This window comes from Meriones unguiculatus, chromosome 7 (genome assembly GCF_030254825.1).
Source record: "Meriones unguiculatus strain TT.TT164.6M chromosome 7, Bangor_MerUng_6.1, whole genome shotgun sequence".
Lineage (NCBI taxonomy): Eukaryota > Metazoa > Chordata > Mammalia > Rodentia > Muridae > Meriones > Meriones unguiculatus.
The window spans coordinates 40,757,115-40,783,501 of NC_083355.1; the positions used below are offsets into that span (position 1 = coordinate 40,757,115).

The 26,387-nt window shown below is 37.8% G+C and overlaps 1 protein-coding gene across 8 annotated transcripts in view; it reads right to left on the bottom strand.

Annotated features, from left to right (window-relative positions):
- Nf1 (neurofibromin 1) overlaps window positions 1-26,387 on the bottom strand; it is a 236,597-nt gene that overhangs the window by 85,097 nt on the left and 125,113 nt on the right. For 6 of the 8 annotated variants that reach the window (XM_060387187.1, XM_060387184.1, XM_060387185.1 and 3 more), the window contains 6 exons: window positions 25,357-25,419; window positions 20,167-20,325; window positions 19,227-19,324; window positions 17,365-17,511; window positions 14,686-14,832; window positions 12,632-12,742 (listed from right to left, as the gene is read on the bottom strand). In XM_060387187.1, the coding sequence (XP_060243170.1) occupies window positions 12,632-12,742; window positions 14,686-14,832; window positions 17,365-17,511; window positions 19,227-19,324; window positions 20,167-20,325; window positions 25,357-25,419 (725 nt within the window). The remainder of the gene's footprint in view (window positions 1-12,631; window positions 12,743-14,685; window positions 14,833-17,364; window positions 17,512-19,226; window positions 19,325-20,166; window positions 20,326-25,356; window positions 25,420-26,387) is intronic. The other 2 variants (XM_060387188.1, XM_060387186.1) reach the window with 1 other exon arrangement.

Consider the following 26,387-nt stretch of genomic DNA (forward strand, 5'->3'; position numbering starts at 1 on the left):
CGACAGTTAAGTAAAGTAATTGTCTAAAAATAATTTTATCTAACTGTTGGTGCTAATATTTCCTCATGGTATGGCTTTTCTGTGAGATCATATCTAATCTCTTGTTTTGTTTTGCTTAGAAGCGAGGTCCTGCTGGCTCTGAGCTCATTATCTCACTCTGCCTCCCTAATGCTGGGATTGCAGGTTTATGCCATCTTAGCCATCTCTCTTGCTTTCATAAAAGATCCTAAGGTTTTGTCCTGACTTTAAATTGGACCAGAAAGCTTTATGCTATTAAGTAACCAAAGTTTCTTTAAGACTAATTAAAGAATTAAGGAGTCAGTTGAAACTAGGAAAATATTTTCATATAAATCATAAAATGACTAGTAATGCATTTTTAACTTAAGCATAAATAGGTGATACACCTAATTTTTTTTTATATTTCAAAGCAACCATGTTAAGTCATTTTACTTACTAACTCTCGTCCCCACCCCCAAAAGAGCCCAACCTACTAAAAGGCAGTTTCAAAATTTTTATTTGTTTGTTTTGCTTATGTTTGTTTTTCAAGACTGAGTTTCTCTGTGTAGCCCTGGAAATCACTGTGTGGCCCAGACTGGTCTTGAACTTGGAGATCTACCTGCCTCTGCCTCCCAAATGCTGGGATTAAAGGCATGCACTACCTCCCCATGGCAAGAGGCAGTGTGTGTGTGTGTGTGTGTGTGTGTGTGTGTGTGTATAATTTTTTCTTTTGTTTTATTCACTTTACATCCTTGCTGTAGCCCCATTCCCTCCTGTCCTCCCAGTCTCACCGTTCCTCCTTTCCCCCTTCCCTTTTCCTCAGAAATGGGGAGTTCCCTTTCCCATCCAGTTGCATCAAGACTGAGTGGGTCCTCTTCCCCTGTGACCTGGAAAGGCAGTCCCACTGGCAGAAAGCAATCAAAAAATTGGGAAGTGAGCCCACGTCCGACGCAGTCCCCACTTCCTTTACTAGAGGAACCACATGAGGCCTGAGCTGCCCATCTGCTACATCTTTGTAGGGGGGCTAGGTGCACTCTGTGAATGGTCCTTGGATGATGATTCAGTCTCAGTAAGCCCCTCTGGGAAAAGATCATCCTGAGTGAGATAACCCAAACATAGAAAGTCACACGTGGTATGTACTCACTTATAAGTGGATTTTAGCCATATAGTACAGGATAAGCACACTGAGGCACAGACCTAAAGAAGATAAATAACAAGGAGGATCCAAGGGAGGATGTATAAATCTCAAACTTGGAAGAGGAGATAGAAAAGCTAGATATAGGGGCTGAAGAGAGGGAACAAGGTAAGAGAAGGGGCACAGAGAGCTATGAGGATGGAGATCAGACCTGGGGAGAGCAAGGGCGAGAGGACAGAAGGCCTGTAGAGAAAAGAGAAACTGAGGGTAGAGATATCTCTGTGACAAGTTGGAGACCTAAGTCAGGGTAGGCTCTTGGAAGGAAATGATGGGGTCTCAAGCAGAGACTCCTAGTAGCAGAGGCCATAGAGAATAAAGAGAACACCCACAAACTAGACTAGTCTCTTAGCAGAGGGAAGGGAACACCAACCCACCCACAAAAACTTCGACCCAAAATTTATCCTGTCTACAAGATGTGCAGGGATAAAGAGAGAACAGATAGAGCAATGGCTGGCCCAACCAAAGACCCACCCCATGGGAGAGTGCCAATCCCTGACACTATGAATGATATTCTACTAAGCTTGCAGACAGAAGCCTGACAGAGTTGTCCTCTGAGAAGTGCTACCCAGCAGTGCCTCAAAACTGATGCCAAGACTCACAGCCAAACATTGGGTGATGCACAGGCAGTCTTGTGGAAAAGTGGGAGGAAAGAGAAAAGAACCTGGAGGTGACAGGAGCTCCACAAGAAGTCCAACAGAGATAAAGAGGAAGTTTTTAAATGACACTGATAAAGAAGCAAGCCTCATTGTAAACAGAACTGTTTTAAACTTGATATTCTGTCATCTTAAACAAAAAAATACAAAAGAAAAAAAGGTCAAGTATGTTTTCCCACCATGTTCTTGAAAAAATGTGCTTCAAACATTGAGCACACTTATCCAGATGTGCTTACTCTCACACACTTGCTGTATATTTTTAAATAAACCTTGTAATTATTCTCACGGTTATTTACTTTCAAGGACTGCACGCACTAAAATGTAGTTAATTCAAGCACCTATTTTTATAGAGCAGCAGCTGGATTATATACTAATGTTTTAAAAACAAACCTTAAGTCAGAACTACCAGGTCAGTCCATGTGTATCAACCACTACAGCATCTCTGGAAAGCAATGCACTGAACACCAGCATCTACAAACCAGAATCCCAGAGGACAGAGCCACTCAAGACCTCTTCTGCTTCAATTCACAACTTCAATTCCACTTTCTCCTCTTCTTTTTTTAAATGTGGGATCTAGATAAAACGGCTGGGCTGAGCTTGAACTCACGTTCTGTGTTCCAACCTACTGAGTAGCAAGGGTTCTGAGTGTGCAGCACTACGCACAGCTAAAACTCCAATTCTACTCATTAACATTCAATCAAGGATTCTCTCTTCAGGTCAAAACCATAGACGCCTGCAGTTTACAATAGGCAAGTTTAAATACTATTACTGAAAAACTGTGTAGACAGATAGATAGATATGTATATATCATTAAAAATAGGTAAGATTAGGCTTGGTGGCACACATCTGTAATCTAGCACTCAGGAAACAGAGTTAAGATTATAAATCAAGTTATAAAGCACATCCCCATCTCAAAAATAAAATACCACAAAATTTGGGTCTATTTGTTAACTGTTTTATGAAATCCTATCTCTATCCTAGATTTTCTGTGTATCCACATAAAGATATGTAAAATCTAGGAACTAGATGTCCAATGTAGAAACAGAACATTATATTCTGTCACGGTCATTGTAAAATAGTAACAGAACCCACTGTGGTTTAGAGGAGGAAAGAGTTCTCAGAATTTGCCTAGACAAACAAACAACAGAAAGCATTTGGTCAGGGTGCATAGAATGTGGAGCTCTCACGCCCTGCGTAGGGAAGTAAAATGGCATCAGTTCTCACCTGATGACCATGTTTCAACAGCTCCACTTTCAGATACTCAGAAAACCTGAAAACACAGACTCTACACAAACACATACAGAAGTGGTTATGCAGCAGTGTGCACAATGACCAAGAAGTGGAGAAAAATACAAGAAAAATTAACTGTGATATAGCAACGCAATGGAATATGGTTACATATAAAATGAAGTTTACATACATGTTACAACACAGAGGAACTTGAAAATATGTGTCAAGTCCCAAAGGAACATATACTGTATGATTCACTTATGTGAAATATCTATATGCAACTCACAGAGACACGAAGCAGATTAGTAGCTACTGGGTGCTAGGGAAAATGGAGTGTTCTTAGTTAATGGCTCTAAGGTTTAGGGTTGATCAAACTCTTTAAAATTGACTGGCAGTGATGAAAGTACAACTCAAAATATGCTACAATCCATGAAACTGTGAATTTTATAATCAGTGAAACTTAAATACAACCTTATTTGGGGAGGAAGGCAACCTTACTTAGCGGACTCAAGAATGGAAAGTTCTGAGATTAAAGCTATGTGCCACTACTATGTGCCTTGTTACTTTTTGTTTACTGGATTTTCATATTCTTAAACCAACGGTGCCTCTAACTTACTTGCTATATACTGGGCATTCTAATAAGGTCCATAGAAATCTTGCAGTTAATACAATGAACCTGCAAATTCGACATAGCTCGATAACCCTGCTTTGAAATCCTAGGAGCAAGATGCATTTATGAATTCAAAATACTTGATTTTAGAAGAAAATAAAGTACATCATTTGTAAAAGTAAAATTCTAGTCAGTGGAACATTCAAATTGGGACCCAAGAAATTCCATAAAAGGGGGTAAGGCAGAGCTTATGACAATTACAAAAGGATTGGAAACAACCGTTCAAGTGGAGAAGTTACCAGAAAGCAAATATGAAGACAGGATTGCCTAACAAGACCATCATCTCAAGGAGAGATGTAGCCAGCTATGGTGACCAAGAGACCATGTTTCCACCTGTTCTTGTATTCCCTATTAGTCAAAAAGAATTAGGAGATGAGAAAAGTCTAATAAAATTCTTTATAAAGATCAGCCTCTCAGGTAAGAAAGCAGGATGGAAAGTAGAGTAACATGATATTTGGTACACAGCACAGATGGGTTTCTATTATAAATAGCCCCCAAATATCACCAGCTATGACAACAAAAGTTTATTTCTCACCTCTACAGTGTTACCTAGTTCTACTGTCTTCTAGGGTTTTGAAGAAGCCATCCACTGAGCCTTCGGAGAACCAGTGCAAAGCCAAACATCGGGTCTGCAAGTGATGTAGATATATTGTTTTCTCTGAGCTGAATGCGACTATTGCCAACTTGATCAGAGCAAAGGTGATAACCTTCACAAAATGGACCTATCAACGTTCTCATGTAGAGGCTGGGAAAGCTCAGGAGCCCCACTCCTTGACACCAAGGGTACACAGGGGTAAGGATTTGCTGGAGGGAGAAGACTCCAGGGATGCAACTTTGAGACTTCTCATTGATGCTGGAAGTTTTGGCGATGCTGCAGGTGGAGTTCCCGATGCTCCTGCAGCACTATTAGCCAACTTGGATGGAATAGCTCCTTTGGTCTGTCATGTCCCTCTTTGTCTAGAGTGAAGAGAAATAGGCTACTCTGGAAAAAGTCATACAACTCATATCACATCACCAGAGCACGTTACCACCTAACCACAGGCTGTTAGGAGTGGGGTGGCAATATACTGAAAGGAAGCTTGAGGTACATATACTAAGTCCAAGTCTTGTATCAACCCAGGTAAAGTCTTCCAAATATCTCAGGTGTCAAACTTCTACTGATTCACCTTTAAGATGTCAGAGATGAATGTGCACAAAACAAGAGCCAGAAAGTAGAAGAGAGCTCTTAAATTTAGGTCTATGACTTGTGAATCTGTGTTTATGACACAGAGGAAAGAAGTCAAGTGACCAATAGTTGATACTTTAGACATTAATAATGGTATCAGCTCAGACCTGAAGAAACTGAGAGATTTTCAATGAATTCCGGTGCTTATTATCTTCTATTCTTAATAACTACTTACTATGCTAGAAGATAGAGGAAATACAAAGAATAAGGGGCATGCTTGACCAGAAGACAGGGAAAGAAAACCCAGACTCTGATAACTGCAATGTCCTAAACTGACTAATTCTTCACTAAAGAATTAGGGAAGGCTCATACATAGAAAAAAGGGTACTGACAGAGTGAGGCCTCCCCAGGAGGTATTCTGAGTAAACATGGAAAAAACTTCAAACAGAATGGTAATATGGGGTGCTGAAGAGATTAAAAGCAGTGGTTAAAAGCACTGTCTGCTCTTCCAAAGCACCCAGGTTCAATTCCCAGCAACCACATGGCAGCTCACACTGTCCGTAACTCCAGCTCCAGGGATTCTGACCCTTCATACCAATGCACAGAGAGTAACATTAAATAAACTAAAAAGAGAAAAAAAAAAAAAAAAAAAAAGAATGACAATATGGAGGTCTTTAAAAGCTGTGTAATGGTGAATAATTTTGTTTTTTTGGTTTTTTTTTTTAGAATCATTAAGATTAATAAAAAAGACACGATAAAGAGAAACCCAAGGTTGGAGAACTGGCCATTTAGCTAGGTAATAAATGAATTTACTAGATTATAAGAGCCAAGGCTACATAGTGAGATCCCATCTCAAAAAACAAAACAAAGTGATCATGAGAAAAATAAGGAGAAAATACTGAACTAAGCATGGCGAGACCGGGTTGTCAGAAGCACAGTAATAAACTGAGTAGCCAGGCATGATGGATCACACTATAATCTTGGCACAACACTGAAGTTTGAGGAAAGAGGAAGGTGAATTCAAGGCCAGATACTTGGGAGATTCTTTCTCAAAGGAAAAAAGAAAACAAGAGAATAAACTCCAAAGGTCAGGAGTAGAAAAACATAATTAATTACTGGGCAATAGTGAGCTCAAGGACAAAACATCACAACAAGCGTTTCACAACTATATCCCTCAGAGTAAATGCTCAGAAAGAGCAAGCAAGTAGGTGAGGCATGGCACCAGGCATTATCTTAGGGTTATAGCATTTCTCTGGTTGCCAAGAGGCTTCTTTTGTTTATTTCCTAAGAATGATCACCAGTACCCGCCATTAAGTGAGGCTAACGACTTGGCAAGCATTTGCCTATTCACTCAGAAGGAGAAAAATAAATTCCCAGCAGAGTAAAGTGAGGCACATGTCCTGACTTGCTCTTTGCCACTTCCTTGTGTCAACACCACTGTCCATGCTTGCTGCGACCTCAGTACTGGCTAGGATGATGAAGCTGTTAACACAACACAGCTCAACTTCCCCATACCCTCATCAAGGAGAAATTGACAAAACCACGAGATTCCTTCAGAGAATTGGCTTAACCTCGTCAGGTAGGTGGTTTAATACACTTTTTTGAAAAGCAAATTTTTGTAAACTCAGTCTTATACTATCACTTCCATGAATAGTTTTTTTAAAGTTCCACAAGAATATTCTTTAACTTTCTGTCTAAGAAACATTTACCAACATTTAACTTCCTAAAATATAAAGTTCCTAAATTTGCAATCTTCATTTTTAACATTCTTAACTTGATTTAAAATCCTGATAATCACGAAAGCACAACCGTATATTCATCTAGTTAGAGTCACCGCAATGAAGCAATCTATTAGGGTGTGCGAGGCAAGAGTAACTGCGGTGAGGCACCCACTAGATCCTTTAAATAAGCAGAGAGATTTTACAAAGACTTTATTGAATTCCTTAATCTCTGTCAAAGTCTGCCTGTTTACACTACATGTTTGGATACACTCCTTGGACACTTTCAAAGATGTGAGGCTCTAAGCACGTGACTGTCTCTAGCGGTATTATATAGCAGCCAGTGAGTGAGAAAAGATTTCCTTTCAGAGTCATTCTCCAGTACATTAGAGGAAGGCTTAATTCATAACCTTCAAAAACAGTTCACTAAGTCAAAAGGTAAGAGTAACTTGAAAATGTCTAACTATGTATTAGAATGAAATAGAAGTTCTTGTATTCCTAGAATTGAAGCTTAAGCTTTGAATAATATAAATTGTGTTAAGGGATCTTCTGAATTGTCACAGATGTAGCAAGCTATTGGATTTGAATATAGGCTAAAAGAAAAAGAGCTTAACTCTAGAAATAGTGCTGATGCTATGGTGACAGAGCAGAGGGTCAGGTGCTCAAGAACCAGGACTAGGATTCAGACTCAGGCTCTGGGCCTGCTCACTTTAAAAAGACAGGCATCTCTAGGCACGCTGTGCCCCTTGTTTAAACCCAGTTGTGAAACGGCAGCTTGATGTTTAATCAGTCCTAGGTTTCCTTATTTTTAAAAAGCTATGAAATTCTCTAACAGCTAGCTGCTCTCTCCCACCCCGAAGAAGGTCAAATGAAGAAAACCTCGGCACTGGGGAAATCACTGACTTAGGGTTTTGGTTTTGTTGTTTTCCTTTCATTTTTGGTGTAAATATTTAAAAGAAATATTCTAATTTGTGTCATAAGGCTAAACAAAGTGCTAAATGAGAGGACACAGAAATGCCAAGAGGGAAGTTTGGCTGCTTCACTCCTCCTCCTGCTATACTCTACTCTTCCAACTTGTCTCACCTTTGCTGCTATCCTGCTCTTTACACCAGCCCCAGTCTCACAGTTTCAAAATTCCTCATGTTTAACTGGTTTGCAAACTAGGAAAACAAAATCAAGCTCATTCTAATATTCAGAATGCTTATTTTTGAAGTTAGTGACCTCAACAGAAAACAGGTTCTCCATTAGGAGGTGTATAGAAGAAAAGCTTGTTATTTGTTCATTAATAAATAATAAAAGCCCACTTATATTATATGAATATACTGAATAAACACTAAGAATATGTGGACTAAGTATTGAATTTTATAATCATTTTAAAGCAAAGGAAAATGATGATCAAGCACTCATCCACCATCAGCCTGCTCCTCATGTATGCTCATATTACGGGAACAGTTTCAACAACAACCTCAAATTCTACAGAAGACTCGAATCCTGCGATGTTCTCATTTCTCACCACGAGCCCACAGCCTACATCAAGCCCAAATCCTGCAACGACACCGCAGCTTGGAAGCAGCCCACAGCCTACATCAAACCCAAATCCAGCACCTACAGCGCAGCTCGGAAGCAGCGTCACTCCTGTGACAAAGCACTCAGAGCTAATTTCCAAGAGCACCTGGCAAGGAAGCACATCCTCAAGCATAAACACAACTGTGGCAGGTGGCAGCACACCACTCAAATCAAGGTTTAACACTCACTCTCTTTTTTTGTGCATTTTTACTCTTGTGTGCATACTCAGTCAGAAATGAGCGGGAATGCCTGCTCACTTCAGCCTCTCATATTATTTGGTAAATGACAAGCACACTAGGAAAATAAATTTTATTTTAATTTCCTGCTTAAGAAAGTATCATTATTCTATTGTGATTTGGGTTTTGGCAAGTTTTAACCGAATAAATTTAAATGTTACATTAATATCAGTTTCCTTCCTATAAAAGTATAGTGCTCTTAGCAAAACATCACGTTTGTGTTTTAAATGTTTGCAAACCAGAATCAAACTCAAATGTTTATGCTAAAGATATGAGAAGAAATTCTGTAAGAGGCATTTGAACAAATGAGATAGGAGATAAAGAATGGTATGGGGGAAGCTGTTTTGTATTTTATTGTTTTTACTTAAATAGACTGAAAAGCACCAGCATGATACAAACAAATCTTTTACAAACACACCCAATTTGTGGGATGCTATTTTCATTAAACTATGGCAGAAATATATTAGCCCCTATATTCTCCAGGCACGCTCACTCATCTTCTAAGAGAATACCATGAACATTGTAAATGTTCTGGTGTTTTGCTGGGCACTGTGTGTCTGCGTGTTGAACCCTGGACCTTGTGCATATTGAACAGATGCTCCTCTGCTGAGCTAGCCCCCAGATCAACTATAAGCAATTTAACGTATATAGTTATATACATTTTTCTGTACACACAAACTACTTTGCACCTTTCTAGGAAGTGGCAGTCATCTTTTTTGGGTCTGTTTGTGAGAAAAATTCTGATGGTAGCCAAGACTGGCCTCAAACCACCTATGTACCCAGACTGGTCTTGAACTTGAAACTCCTCTGTTCTCACCTTCCCAGTGCTGCAGCTGCAGAGTGCACTAGAACAGTTGGCCTTTTCTTGGACTTTTATGAGTGTATGTAGAGAGTTTGTTACTTCTGCCTGCCCACTTGTCCACTGTTCTTGGTTTGGGTCTTAGCATCTTAGTTTCCTCTGGAAAACAATACCTGCTTCTCACCCTGCCTTTCAGTTCATGCCATCCATGACACCTAGCTTTACTGCTGAGCTCTCACGACCCAGGCCTAAAAAGCCAAAGAATACACCTACCTTGTTAAAGTGACAGTCTTGGAAACTGACATGTGACTCAAGACAAGGCAGTCGAGCCTTGCTGAAGTGACTAAGAAAGGTATCTTCTAATGGGCTCGTGAGGCTGGAAGAACACAAACCACTAGCTGTTACCCTTTTCTGGTCTTCAGAGTGACCAGGCACACACAAAGGATGCATGAGTGTGCATGTGTGTGTCCATACATATGCATACATATGTGCCCATATATGTGTGTGTGTGTGTGCTCACACATATACATAAAATAATAAAAACAAATAAAACTTAAAAAAAAGACATTTCCAAAGTATCATATGGTATGACTACATCATGAAGACCTAATTTAAAATAACTAAAACCCATACCTAAGAACAGTCACTGATGAAGATTAAATAGTTACATTTTGAAATACACAACTCTTGGGCCGCACATGCACATGGCTAGGAAAGTCTTCTTAACAAAGGTACTTTTCAGCTAACCCATGGATTTCCTCTCAAGAACTTCAGGTATGCAATACTGAGGTAATAAAGGGGTTACTGGCTGAACTAAAGAGAGAATGATACAGAAATCAGCAAACCATGTGATGGAGCTGAACACAACTCCAAGAAACAAAGTGTATGTTGGTTTTAGCAGGATTTGTGATTTAGATCTGTTTGCACCTAGGATGGCTCTACTCTGATTCATGCTTTTCTTTAGGCCCATTTTATTGAGAAAGTAAGAGATACGATAATCACCAAAGCCTACACTACAATACCTCAACTGACACCTCAGCTCTTAAATATCTGTAGGGACTGGAATCCACAATTCCAAAAATTTTTCCTAACATACAGTAGTCTATATAAGCCACTGAAATATGGGAATGCCAGCAAAGAAGCCAGACTCTAGAGCGACCTGACAAGGAAGCTGTACAGAGAAAGCCTTCACTTACTGCCAGTCAATGAGAAACATGGCCTCCACTGTGCCCATGTGTCTTGGAGCTAAGCATCAGACCCCATGAAAATGAGGGCCAGAAGGAACTCTACTAGATCTCAGAAACCAAAAGGGCACCATTAGAACACATGGCTATAAGACCAGCACTCAGAGCTGGAGAGATGGCTCTACAGTTAAGAGGACTAGCTGTATATCCAAAGGATCCAGGTTCAATTTCAAGCACCCACATGGCTACTCACAACTGTGTAACTTCAGCTCAGAGGCTGTGACACTCTCTCTGGCCTCTGAAGGCAGCAGGGTGCACAGATAGACATGCACTCTCAAACACATTAAAAAAACAAAAAACAAAAAACAACAACAACAAAAAACCCAAAACCAGCATTCAGGAGGCTGAGGCAGAATAATCCTGAGTTTTAGGCTAGCCAGGCTTATTTGGTGAGGTCCTATTTCAAAACATAAAGCAAAACACAAAAACTCCAAAGTATTGAAATTTTGACTTAGCAAGGTCATATCCAAAACTGTAAAAAACAAAACAAAACAAAACAAAACATGTAACTTAGTTTGTTACAAAATCATACAGGAAAGAGCAGCAGTTTATCAAGAGTACTTTCTTCTCAGAAATGAAGGGTGGGAACAGCTACTAAGCAGCAGAGTGAGAATCCCTGGCAACGTGAAAGCTGTGCTAGGCAGGCACAGCACACAGCTATGACAACCCCACTGAGGAAGCCCATTGGAAGGCAAATCTGCTTTTCCTTAGCCTTTGCTAGATCCAACAGAGAAAGAACACAAACTTACAGTTTCTTATCCTAAAGGGGGAAAAAAATCCAACTTCCACATGTTCTTCGTTTTGCTACCTTTAAACTACAAAGACTTCAGAGGGGGCTGGGAATCGAGGCACAGATCTACCTCCCTCTCCTGTCCTTGCAACTTAGATATAACAGGAAAAGCCAAAATACCCTGGTCGTACTAAAGACTAAAGTTGAAATGAACATGCTTATGTGCAAAAGAAAATTAATAAAATTATCTTAGAAATAGCAACTGAGACAAGAACAAAGTTTCATGAAAAGATAAGGGGGTGTTTTTTTTCCTCCCATTTTTGGAGGAAGGTTTTTTTGTTTGTTTGTTTTTTGAGATAGGGTTTCACTCTGCAGCCCAGGGTGCCCTTCTAACTCAATGCCACCCTCCTGTCCCATCCTCTTGAGTGTCGTAATTAGAAATGTAACAACACACTTGGCTAGAACAAGAAGACATTCCTTAAAGTTGTTAAAAAGGATGGGCAGAGATAAATGCAATCGGCTGTACTTTTACTATTCCCTGGTTCCCCAGTGCTCTGGACAGCTGAATATCTAGTTAAACAACTTTCACATTTTCCATCCTTCTTTCTTCTCCCACTTTGTATGATATCTTAATCTGCCAGCTTTTTGCTATTCACGACTGTTAAGTCAATTAACATAACAAATCAGTTTCTGTTAAGATTGGGAAACTCAGAAAGACTAAGTCCCAAAGCTGCTCGACTGTCCTTGACATTTCCACATCACTGGCTGCCGTGTAGCATCACTTCACTGTCAAAGTTCGCCCAGCTTGAGGAATGCCATTCTCATGGGAAGAAGAAAGAGACGAACCAAAGTACCATCACACATTAGTTTTTCACATGTCAGGGAAAGCAAGGCAAGCCCATACCTATGGAGAAGGCTCACAGCGAGATGGAGGAAACCACAGTCTATTTTCCAGGCCACCTCTGTCCATCTTTCCAGACATTTCCCACAGCTCTTGAAATTTATTTCTTAAATCTCCCTGATTCAGTCTCACATATCACACTGCTAAAAGTTCTCAGGAACAGGCTCTTCAAGTTTTCTTTCTTCTTAAGAAGGGGGTAGGGTGGCTCTGATTGTTGGGTTGCAGGTATCATAAAATCAGAATATACCTGAAAACAAATGAGAGCTCCTTCTGACCTCTCACTTTGATATAACTCCTCGTGGTGGTATTTTAACATCTAATATACCAGAGAGACAACAGTGTGAGGTGAATACTCTGAAAGTAATACCCAAGACCGAGCAGCCTCTTGAGATAGATGACAGACTATCCAGGGAAGCATGTCTTTAAGGGCTAGTAATTCAAAAAGGAAAACAATAAAGCCTATCACCTTTCTTCATGTGCTATCATTTGAGAAATTCTATTAAAAGAGACTAAAGCATGTTTCTTACCTCCGTGCAACGTAATAGAAAATAGGATTCCCAGCTTTGGAGGTGCCAGCTTGGTAGAAGATGCTTAACGTTTTTAAAGCTTTGAACTCTTCTTTTTCATGTACCTGATGCCTAAAACAAAAAACAGCGTCACTTACAGAATTTACACAGATTGCTGAGTAGTTAAAAATTTAAAAATATGATTAATCAACAGTAACATTAAAGAACAACAAAATAATGACAAAGTAATAGGTTTTCTTAAGGATAAACTATGACAGTGTTTTCCTGAGTCATGAGAGTTCTCTTGGGGCTACTTAACACGAATGGACAGGGAGAGGAGCCACAGGACTACTTTTTAATCATGGTATGTTTTCCCAGATAAAAGGATTTTTACTTTGTTTGTTTGTTTTTGTTTTTTTTTTTCCTTGCAAGTACACTTCATCAATCTTCTTTAGTTTAGGGATTTTACAGAGATGAGAAGGGCCTTCCTTCCCCTGTATTTTCTTCTTTCATTTTTATAAGTGTATCTTCACAAACAGCCATGAACATCCTTTGTCTGATGATTCAGCGTTTTAGTCCATCCTCGTTCTCAATACTTTTTTCACATTAAATTAGCATATGTATTGAAACAGATTTCTGAAAGAGCACGACTTAAATTTTTATATATTCTGCTAAAACTCAATGTGTTTTTTTAATCTGATGTTTTAAGTGATTTACAAATCCTGGGATATGAATGGAAGGTTAATATCCATTAGCTCTACCAATATATTACCTTTTCCTATTCTCACTAAATGTGGCTTCTGTAAATATATATTGAGTTGAATTTTCTCATTCTATCTTCCTTCTCCCTCTCCTCTACAAAACAGGGTCTTACTATATAACTTAACTTTTGTAAATTAACTTCAGAATGTCAAATGAGAGTGTTTTCTTTCTGTCTTTGGCATGTCCTGTGACTAAAACAACCAACTCAGAGTCACAATGCAGCATTTGTGAAGTATAAAGAAATATACAGCAAACATGAAACCTAAGTCTTGCAGTGAGAATCTTTAAGTTGACAGATTGAGAGTCCTCCAAATGAGATGCAAAGCCAATGTCCAGAGGAATGTTTGTTGTAGCAATACTTAAGTGTACTATATTGTCTGGGCCTTAATCTAAAAGTAGTTAAAACTATTAACTCTTTGAAGGATTTAAAAATGTATTAGTAGAGTAGTAAGAATTCAGGATTTAAAACCAAAAGAAACATGAATCAGGTGTATAGTTATATCTGTTTAATGTATTCTCCATAACTATAATGTAAAAGTAATGTTATCTATGTGTTCTTGAAAGTATTAAATTAAAAACATGTCAAAGAGAACCTGCAATATGTTTCAAACAGGTAAAAGTAACAATCTTCACTTGATCCCCGGGACCCACAGGGTGGGAAGAGAGAATCGGCTCCTGTAGGTTGTTCTCTGACTTCACATACTAGCTGTGGGCAGGGAAGGACACACCAGCATGCACACACAAAATAAGCAAATGTAAAAAAAGAAACAAAAAATTATCAAAGCTAGATAACAAGCTATCATTTCGTGAGACACCGTACTTTTTATAAGAAAATCAGTATATAAAAGCAAAACAAAATATGACATGTTCCACCTGACGGGGGGAGCAGCCTTACCAGGCCACAGAGAAAGACTATACAGCCAGTCCTGATGAGACCTGATAGGGTCAGAGTCAGAGGGAAGGGGAGGAGGACCTCCCCTCTCAGTGGACTTAGAGAGGGACATGGGAGGAGATGAGAGAGGGAGGGTGGGGTTCAGGGGGGACGAGGGAGGGGGCTACAGCTGGGATACAAAGGAAATAAACTGTAATTAATAAAAAAATAATTAATTAAAAATACTTCTGGCATTTAGTAACTGGATTCCATAAATGGATTATCTTTTCCTCATTCAAAACAAATTAAATGAAAAAAGAAATATTACCTAAAAAAATATGACATGTTAATGTAATATAAGCACATTTAATAAGTGATCTGGTGGTAAACTTTGTTTCTCAACCCCTCAAAATTCAATAATCCTTTCAAAGTTGTGTTTTACCTGGTCATAAATTCCTCAAACTTTGAACTGGTAAGGTTAAGGCTGGACCAGTGTGTATCTGCCACAGGCTTGTGCTCTGGAGGACCGAGGTATGCAAGAAGTGTGGCCATCTTATCAAAAGGTCGTCTTCCAACAGCTTTATGATCCCTGGCAACAACAATGTTTAGGAAATGGTACTTCACATTAACTGGGTATTTTAACATTGTCTTAGACTGTCGCTGACTGCCTGCTTTCCTTCCTTCCTTCCTTCCTTCCTTCCTTCTTTCTGTCTTTCTTTCTTTTCTTTTCTTCCTTTCTTCCCTTTCCTTTCTTTTTCACCCCCATCCATACCTCCCCAGACAGGGTTTCTCTGTGTAGCCTTGGCTGTCCTAGACTCACTCTGTAAACCAGGCTGGCCTAGAACTCACAGAGATCTGTCTGTCTCTGCCTCCCCAAGTGCTGGGATTACAGGCATGCGCCAGCACACCTGGCTTGGTTGCTTTTCTTTCAGCTACTTATTCCTGGCTGATTTGTAAGCAGCATCGAAAGATCTCATGATCTAAGAAGCATGACCATTTCCTACTTGTAAAATTTACTGTTTTAAGTTTAATTATTTTTTAGATACTTGTAACATTCTCATCTACTTTTCCTTATAGTAAAAAGAATCTGTCTTGAGAAAAGAGATCATGGGCATATGTAATCAGAGGTAACTGATTATCTTTTTTTTTTTTTTTAAACCTTTAGTTGATGTGTATTGGTATTTTACCTGTGTATGTCTCCACATATGAAGACATGTCACATGCATGAATTACAGACAGGTATGAGTTGCCACGTGGGTGCTGGGAATTGAACCCGAGTCCTCTGGAAGAGCAGCCAGTGCGCTTAAACTGAATTATCTCTCCACCCCCAAACTAATTACCTTTTATGCACTTTTTTTTTTTTGAAGACTGGGTCTTATTATAATTAGCCCAGGCTGGCCTCAAACTCATGATCCTCTTACCTCAGCTTCCCAGTGCTGGGATCATACTTGTGTATACTACCATACACAGCTCAAAAATTCATGTTTTTAAAGATTTATTTTATTTTTTATTTTACATATGTGGGTGTGTGTGTGTGAGACCAGAAGTCCAGAAGTCATTATAAGTGCATTCTGGAGCTAAAATTAAGAGGTGGTTGTGAGCTCTTTGAAATGGGTGCTAGGACTCAAACTTGTGTGGTCCAGAAGAGCAGTATGCTAGTTTGAGTAAGAATGGCCCCACAGGCTATGTTTGCATACTTATTCAGTCTATGTTCCCTCGCTCTCCCTCACCTCCATCTCAGCAAATAAAATCTTATAAAGAAAGACCTGTGGTCATATCAAAATTACATAATGTTCAAGCTAGTTGACAAACATGAAACTGTCAAATCACTGTCTATATTTTCATGTTTGAAATATGTATTACTTGGGGCTGAAGAGATGGCTCAGAGGTTAAGAGCACTGGCTGTTCTTCCAGAGGTCCTGAGGTCAATTCCCAGCAACCACATGGTGGCTCACAACTATCTATAATGAGCTCTGATGCCCTCTTTTGGCATGCAGGTGTACATGCAGACAGAACACTGAATACACAATAAATCAATCAATCAAAGAAAAGAAGTATGTATTATTTTAAAGCAGTACATTTTAAAACACCAAACTTAAACATGTATTCAAATCACAAAAGAGACAAGAATGTTCATCTTTAAAAGTTCCGGGTTACTGCTGGGTGGTGGTGCACACCTTTAATCTCAGCACTAAGTAGGCAGTGGCAGGAGGATCTCTGTGAGTTTGAGGCCAGCCTGGTCTACAGAGCAAGCTCCAGGACAGCCAGGGCTACACAGAGAAACCCTGTCTCCAAAAACAAACAACAACACAAAAAGTTCCTGGTTATTTAGTTGTCACGAGGATATTTTAGTGGCACACATCAGTTATGTTATGTCCATGACTATTTCAGTCTGTTAATAATTCATACCGGACTAAGAAGTCTTCTTTTAAACTCCCATCTCCTAATTGTTTAGTCTTAGTGTTATGGTCTGCCTTTCTCATAAATGAGAAAATAGTATTTTTAAATTGGTACCTAATGGAACTTCTCAGATATAAATGGGAGCCTTCTATGATTCTATATAAACTCAAAAGGAAAGAACTCTCAGAAAAAACAAAACAAAACAAAACAAAAAAACAAGTAATTTATGTCAGAAGACATTTTGACTAAAAAGCTAATAAAAGAATTTCCAAATAATTTCAGTTACATTCTCCTTCTCTCTCTTTTGCATTTCCTCTCTGAGACAGGGTCTCACTAGACAGCCGTGGGAGGCCTGGAACTCTCTATGTAGACCAGGCTGGCCTCAAGTTCACAGAGAGCCACCTCCCTTCCAAGTGCTAGGATTGAAGTGCACCATACCACGCCTGGCTGATTGGGTACTCTCTACATGCAGCTTTATTTGCATTCACTTAATAGCATCATAAGCAGGACAGCTGGTGTTGTTGATCATTTAACATGAGTCAGTTTTTGCCATGTGCATGTAAGTCTCCATTTCTCTTTCCAAATCAAAATTGTTAGTGCAAAAAAAAAAAAAGCTGCAAAGTTTTTTTCAGGATCAATAATTTTATTAATTCAGGATCAATAATTTTATTAATTCAATTTAAACTAAGTATTTCATTTCCCCAAGACTGGGAAAACATACCTGTTGCTGGAAAGATACTGGCCAATTTTCTCCTGATTGTTCCAAAGCAGCCGATGTAAAGCAAGCACATTGCCATCACTGATGAAGGAAAGGCTATGATTTACTGCGTCACTCGTGGGACAATCTGATGCTATATCAAGGAAAAATCTGCAAAAATTCAAAGCCAGTAGAATTTTAACACCAGGTATACTCATATATGCATTAAATTTATACAGAGTCTAGTAATATAGTAACTGATTGCAAAAGTGGAGAGCGATGCCCACAATAAACACAAGAAGCACATGGAGAAAACTGGCTTTCCACTTCTGACACTTTGTTTCCACTTCAGCATCAGAAGCCGGAGGACAACATAGATGGGGGAAATCTGAAAAACAACCTAGTATCTTATAGATAAATAACTAGAAGCCGAGGTAAAGACTTCTCTTAAAGTTATACCACCTGCTGACAGACCACGATTGGAATTTTGGCGCTCTCTCTCTCTCTCTCCCTCTCTCTCTCTCTCTCTCTCTCGAAAGTTATTTTCTACCTGAAAACAGCAAAGGTCGGGAATTGCAGCTGCAGACGGTGGGTGTCTACATCAGAGACATCAGCTAGGTTTCTGAAGGGATGCAGGCTTTTGCCCTCTCCCCATTCCCTCTGACTTGCTAAAAACCGTTAGATTACATTCCTAAAGTTAGCCACCAAGGTCTGTTCCCTTTTTTGGCCACTTCCAGCTCCTGAGGTTGACTATGGAAGTCCAGCAATCAAAGGCCCCTTTGACCACCTTAACATACCCAATTATAATTAACCAATTTACCTTAACACAGGGTTTCCCCTTTTACCTTTATAAACCTCCATTTTCCTGTGGGCCATGTCTGTCTCCTCTCTATCCAGAGGCAGTCCTTGTCATCCACTGAACCCTTCCCAGGGGAATACCGCTGCCCCTTTCTCTTGTTCCCTTCTCTCTCCTCCTCTGTCTCCAGTCTTTTGTCTTTTGTCTCCAGTCTTAGTCTCCTCTTATCCCCTGCCTCTTACTATTCACTGTCCCTTCTTTACTGGTAAATAAATCTCCTTTGAGCTGAGAACTTGGGCTTCAGTTTCTCCTGCTGCAAAGCAATTTCTGGAGATCAACGTCTGCTTGAAGCACTTTCTCAGGAAGCATCTCACCTGTTTTCTTTAGAATAAACTCCAGCAAATACAACATTTCTCTGAGGTCACAAATAAACCAACAACTCAAGGACTAAAGTAAATGATTAGTTATGGATACACAGTCTTCAAGCCTCAGCGGTTATCTGCCTCTTCATACACAAAAGCTTGTATTTCTGCATTATTTGGTTTACAGAGTACTGTTTTAAATCCAGATATACTTCAAAAAAAAAAAAAAAAAAAAGGTGTGGACTGGAAAGATGGCTCAATGGTTAAGCCATCTCCACATCCTACAATTCCAAAGGACCCCAGTTCAATTCCCAGCAACAGCTCACAACTGTCTGTGATTCCAGTTCTAAGGGATCTGACACCTTCATACTAATGCACATAAAAATAAATAAATTATTTTTTAAAAAAGTTGTTATTAACGCTAAAACACTCTATTCTGTATCTGTATCACTTGGTTTTAGTTTTTAATAAAAGAAATTTTCTTGAAGCCATTCTGTAGCAACGCCAAAGTTAGGGAATGCCAAAAGTTCCTATCAGTTTCCAAATAAGAAAACTACTGTAAAAGTAAGAGTGTATAGATTTTTCACAATGTCTCTTAAAATGAAATAAGACAAAAATGTGTTCTTAATCTAAAAATGGGATGGAGGGATCACACACAGGAATTTAATGTAGACACAGATTCAAGTGAAATGGAAACATGACAATCCCTGAAGAGTCGGGTTGCTTACCTTCGTGCCAAGTCAAAGTTGCTTTTCACAAAATCATTAAAAGGCCTCATATGCTCTTCTTTTGTGAACAGTACATGATTGGCAATGCTCTGAAGTATCTAAACAAACAGAATTATGAGTAATCAGATTATTTTCAATATGAAATCTATACAATATAGTCATTAAAATATAAAATTCCCATTAATATTTTCTATTGGCAGTTCAAATTAATTATTCCTTACTGTAAAAATTAACCTATATATAATTTTCTCTTTCCAAAAAGAAATATTATATACATGCTACAAATATAAAGCATATTTTAAAATATCTACTGCATGTGCATGATATATACGCATGTGTGCGCATGTTTGCAAGTGTGTGAGTTGGTCATGTGTGTGGGCATATGGAGGCTAGAGTTTGACACTTGAGTGTTTCCTTCCATCATTCTCCATCTTCTATATTAAGACAGCATCTCTCACCTGAACCTGGAGCATTTGGATTCGGTTAGTCAAGCTAGCCAGCTGGCTCCAGGGACCCTGTCTCTGCCTCCGTGTGCTGGGATTATAGAGTTAATGCTATGCCCTGCTCCTGACATTTATCTGGGTGCACAATGACCCATGTTCTCAGTCTCAAATGTTAATAATGGTAATAACAGATTAATAATAATAATAATGAAACCATACAAGCTGTATTTCTAACTCAAAATTTCCAGAGTAGTTACACAGAAAACCCTCACTGGAAGACAAACACTTATTTGCTAATATATTTTCCCATCATAGGGCCTGTCATGTACATACATAAAGAATTCCTCTGGAATATAAACCAATTAAAACAAAATGCACATAATTGAAAACGATGGAACTTTCAAAACCAAATTGAAGACCAAGTACTTTGAGCATGAAAAACTGAAAATTTAGCTGGAAGGGAAATTAAACATTTCAAGAATATCAAAATAATTCACCTTTGACATTAACTTCAAGCCCCTTTCGATTCTAGGTGGCGGTTTTTTATCTAAAATCCCTGCTTCATACGGCGAGACAATGGCAGGATTGATAAATCTGAGGAACATGGCGCTTCCTACTGCACCGATGCTGTTCTGAGGGAAACGCTGGCTAACCACCTAAGAACAAGGAGTTGAGAGTTGAGCAGACAGTTCACACTGAAATAACGAAGTGGAAACAAAAGATTGAAGTTCAAACTATGCACAAAATCTGAATTACCATATTTTTTTTCTTAATTACCATTCTTATGGATGATCTGTTTTAAATTTTTTTCCTTCTCCCAAAACACCAGAAAATAAGTTTTATTCTTAACTGTAATAATGTGTGACTTTTTAAAGGCACAATTAAAAGAGAAGGAAAACTTGCTCATGGAAGAGACCTGAAAAAGATTTTACTTTATAGTCATTATGGGCAGTAAGAGTAGACTTCCTTGCACACAAAGATTAGCATATTTTTCTAAGATCTAGAGACATGAAAGCGCAGGTGACTTTCCTAAGGCCCTGAGAGCCAAGTTTCTAATAGCACACCTTCTAAACACCCTATTCCTAACAGGAAACGGTTACACTTTGTACACCTGTGAAAACTGACATTTTCGTGCGGCTTATCGTGTGCATCTTCTATGAGATTTCTACTGAGTGAAAAACTTACAAGTCATGTTCCTGCCAGCAACTTTTCTCCATAAGCATGCTTCCTAAAACCTACCTATTATTTAAACCACTGGAGAAACAGGAACTCTTGGGGACCTAAAAGAAAAAAGTATCCCACCAGAAGACAGAACCCCTATGCCCTATGTACCTCAATTTATTCTTTTGCCAAATAAGTAAAAAAAAGAAAAAGAAAGAAAAGAAAAAAGAAAAAGCTTCAGGGCTCAGGAAATAGCTCCCCTCCTTGAAAAGTAACACAGCGCTGATATTAAAAAAACCTTTATTCTCTAAACAAACAAACAAACAAACAAACATTCTGCATAGAATACAAAGAAACAGGCACACCAGATTGAAGACAATGTCCCAGAACAAGCCGGCCTTCCACCTCTTCCTAATACCTCCCACTTAAAGCTAATACATGGTTTGAGACCAGCCTGGTCTACAAAGTGAGGCCAGGATAGCCAAGGCTATACAGAGAAACCCTGTCTCAAAAAACCATAAGCAAACAAAGCTAACTCATGGAAACTGAATTATTCTAAAATGTAATTTTTGTATATATTATATACATTTTTCTTTTTAAAGAACACACACAATACTTGAAAAACAATTCTAGTTTGGTGTGACTGTGACGGGAGAGCCCTGGCACTTCCACTTCTGAGAACACAAGAATACCCTGCACCTCAAAGGTCCTTGGGTGGGGAAATGAGGAAATGGGGTTTCTGTGAAATGTATCTCATTTTACTTTTTTTTTTTAACCAGGTATTATACTTGTCTTTAATTCAGACATGACATCAAATTAACTCTGACCATCTCACTTCATTCATTTTATGCTTATCAGGATCTGCATTTATTTATTCAATTGTTTGTTTAAATTAATACATCATTGTTTTTTATGTTTAGGCACTGTGCCTACATGTCAGTAGGTCTGTGTAAACTCACAATCTTGATACTCACAGGGGCCAGAAGAAAGAGTCACATCTCCTAGAACCAGTATCACAGATGGTTGTGAGTTGCCACGAGCCTGCTGGGAACTGAACTTGGCCTCTGGGAGAGCAGCCAGTGCTCTTAACTACTGAGCCTCTCTCCAGCCCGAGGGTCTGTATCTTAAATGTGTCCTTACCCCTAACCTATAATCTCAAAATAATTTTCTATCATTTCTGATTTGAAAAATTAGAGAAGATTTCAGAAAATGATTTTTTGGGGGTAGTCGTAGAAACTGGCCACAGAACAAGCTTGGGAACTGTATTTTCCCATTTACTTACACTCAGCAGCTTCTTTGGGCTACAGTTCTTTTGGGTGCTTACAGCATGCACAGAGAACAACCTTAGGATATCAGGGAAACTGTGGAGTTGACTAAATATAGCTGTCATTTTTAGCTGAAATATAATTTTAGATACAGAATTAAGAAAAAAATTCAAGTGTCTTTACTTTTCTAGGATACTATTTAACCTTTTGAGGTACTATGAATCTCAAATCTGATAAAAAGAAAGCAAAGATGAAATTCATCATAAAATTTCAGAATGTGCAAAGACAAACTGAGTTCTTTCAGAATATCCAATGTTTCATTAAAAGAAACAAAAATATCAGTAAACTAAATGAAGAAGAAAGAAGGCTAAAACTACCTTTGGGGAATCATGCTCCCAGTTCACCAAACACTTAAGATTTAATGTTAAGCAGGTTGTTATGTTTTCAGTTTAATCCACTAAAATCCTGAAATAGTTTTAAGAGGCCTAACGTCATGGTTTGCCTTTGAAGAACTAGCTGGTTTATTAAGCTTTTGTGTCAGTGTCTTCATAAATATCAATAATGGCTGCACACAGACAGCCTTTAAAATATGTTTGGAAGTGGTTGTTTAAGAGACTGGGTGTGGTGGTTCATACATATAATACCAGCATGAGGAAAGCTGAGGCAAGAGTACTGCCACGAATTCAGGCTATGAAGTCAAGACCTGTTTCAAAAAGATAGCTACTTGCTGCTTTTCTCTAGAAAAAAGATCTTATGAAGTACAACTCATACTGAAACCAGGTTTATATTTGAAAATACTTAGCTTCTGAACTTAAAAGTCTGAATTAATTACCTTCTAAGGAAGAATATTATGAAATTAATAAATAACTACTATAACTTTAGAACATTTCCAAATCACTAAAAATAATCTCAAAACTGCACGTTTCAGAAAAAGTTTCATTTGTCATAAATATGCATCTCTTTGATGGTGATATCTCTATTTTTTGGACCTAAACCTAACAAAAATTAAAACTAATAGGGATACTGTATAAAAAGTTTCAATAGTCAATTTATAAAAAAAAAAAAAACACTTTTCTTTCACCACTATTTTAACACCAATGTACTTTTATCCAACACCATATACTCAAGTTTTTTTGTTTGTTTGTTTGGTTGGCCGGTTTGGTTTTTGGCTTTTTGAAACAAGGTTTCTCTATGTAGCCCTGGCTGTCCTGGAACTCACTCTGTAGACTTCGCTGGCTTCGAACTCAGAGATCCGCCTGCCTCTGCCTCCTGAGTGCTGGAATTAGAAGTATGTGCCACTACACCTGGCATGTTGTTCTTTATTTCTTAGTCTATAAAAATCTAATTTATATTCTAAATTATATTCTACATGTAAGGTCAATGCTGGTTAAGTCTACATGCTGAAACCAATGATCAGCTAATACCTTCTCCACTTCCCTTGGTAATGCTGAGCTACAAAAGTCAGATAATAAATTACACATCAGCAGAGAACCATTAGCTGTACACGATGATGAAATCCTACAAAGTCTGATTTGGGCAGGTAACTTCCCCTGTATATACGTATAAACTATGTTGAGTATAACAAACTCAATCAGCTGTAATGTACCAGCATAGCTAAACACCAGAAACCAAAAACCTCCCTTTATATTTCACTTATTACAAAGAAGGTCAGGCTGCTCTTAAGAGAAAAAAAAAAATAAGTACTGTTAAACAATTAAAAAAAAGACATTCTAAGTTTTCAATGATTATAGCTTGTCTTCTGTTCTGAAGTACTGCCAATTAGACTCCTCATTTTCTTAAGGACTACAACCTGTGCTGAGAAATATATTCCAAAAATTTAGCATATATATACTTCATTACATATATAAAATAACTTCTAGAATAAAGTTCCAAAAATATTTTATATAAAACCATAATAAATAATGTTAGGAAATCTATAAAACATGCTCTAAAGAAACACAGAAAGCCTGACTTTAATTTTGTTATGCTATACAAAGATATTAGTAAAATTAAGAATGTTAGAAACAGCAAATTAATTTCCACAGTTGTGATGTATAATGTTAAATCCACAAATGCTGCAAATTAGAATGCTGAAGCATTAGAGGAAAATGTTTTAAGCAGGAGAGACATTCAATCCAATCCCTTTTTTCATAGATGATCAATTTTACTTAAATACTCAAAAAGAAAGTTCTGAACGGATGTAATAAAAGTATGAGTCTCTAAAGTTTAATTTAGTTTCAAATTTTAAATACAATCATACATGTAAAGCTAAAGTAAGAAATGAAAGATGAAACCAGACAAACATGATTTTAAATTATTCCTTCTTAATAAAACTCCCTCCAACTTGTGAACATTTTCTTTTCATCATTCTCTAAAATCAGTTAGACCATGTGAACAAAGACAGGTCTAAACTGGACGAGGGTAAGTCACACCTGCAGATGATAATCATTTTTTTAAAAAACGCCAAGTTATACTGTGAACAAATGACATTCACAGGAAGAAAATAATAACTTTCTTCCTTTTACAAGAAAGCAAGGTTAGAAGCAGGCAATAAATTCATGTTTGCATAATGATATGCTTCTGTATAAACGTGACCCCACTGTGTTTTCTTTTCACTAAAGTAACTTAATGTGTATTTTCCTCTGAGGTAAAAGCATTAAAATGTCTGTGATCAAATGTCTAAATCAGGGGTGGCTGAGACCATCAAGGTAAGACTAAAAGGAGTAAAAATTAAAATTTAGCAATTTTAGATTAGATTGAGAAAGTGAGCCTTGGTTTTGGTAGTTGTAGTATGTGCATCCTGAGTTTGAGGTCTAGCCCCAGCAGGAAAAGAACGACACATTCCTATCCATAATTTATTTACTAAGAAATGCTTTTGTTTCTAGGAAAAGAAACCACTCGCATGATCTGCAAACAAGAAGCAAGAATGAAGACAGTCAGCATCCTCTAAAGCCTTGAAATTAAGTTTCTTTCCCATTCATTTACAATTTAAAAAATAACAGTAAAATTAGATCAAGGGTATTCAATGTAATAAACGCACACAGAATGCCTTTGGGATAAATCAAACCAAAGGAACACAGAGAGTGTTTCAATGTAACTTAATTCCAGGGTTAATTGAAATGAGAGCTATTTTGTGCCAGAATTAGTAGAATGATTTTACAGTGAAGGTCAAATAGCTGAAGTGAAGATGTTCTTAACAAATAGCAAAGATTTTGGGTTTGCTTCGAAAGAAACAGCTAATAAAAAGTTCTCCAAACTTACTGATTTTTTGTTTTCCTTTTTTTCTTTTACTGTAGCTTTATTCAGTAGGGAGTGGCAAGTTGCCTACAGAACAGAGATGAGCACAAACAAGTCACAGCACCGACTACATACAGCAACAAAAACAATGTTGGCTTGTACATAAAATTACACGGTAAATGTAACACAAATGGAACCAACAAAAAATGTAGAAATCAACTGAATTTTGAGGGATGAAGTTTAATCCTGGATTTTAATTTTTATTACATTTTTAAGCCAAGCACAAAATAAACAGCAAGAAATATTGAGACCCAATCATATCTACTATTTCTGGCTATAAGTCACAGAAAAGTTGTCCTCAAGCGAATATGAGGAATATTTACACTTGAGTCAATATTCCTAGCTTTTGATACATTTTACATAAAATATTTGTTATAAAGTATGCCGCACACTTAAAATATTGTGTCTACATAATTTTTCTGATATATAAAATACTTCTCTGTGTATCCTTCAATTGACTTAAGAGTTATTTTTCCAATACCTGGCAGTTAATTAAGATGTTATTAAATGGCTAGATATGCAAAAAACAAACTTTAGAGACTCTGAATCTAAAATCCATCTTTTAAAGAATTATTATTATAATCTCACATCCTGCAATGTTTGCAGAGTGCTTCCTGAAACGGTGCGAGTCAGTCTACTAAAAGCTGCTGAATTTGGGAAAAGAATGTTAGCATCAACTAGGAAACAAAGTTAATTAATACCAAAGGTAAGGAACTGCAGAGACTATTACAGAATCAAACTTAAATATGATTAAAAATTTCACTTATGATAGATGATGACTATAATCTGATGATTATCAGACTGCCCTGCCCCATCCAAAAAACAAACAAACAAAAAAAATTCATGCAAACTCACACAAAGATGTGTTTCATCACTTAGAGCTACAGAAGATTTCTTCAAAATTAAGACTTCTGATTGGATTATACCAATTATTATGTTTCTCCTATTTTAAGACTTAAAAGGCAGTTATAATGACAAATACCTGTAATCCTAGC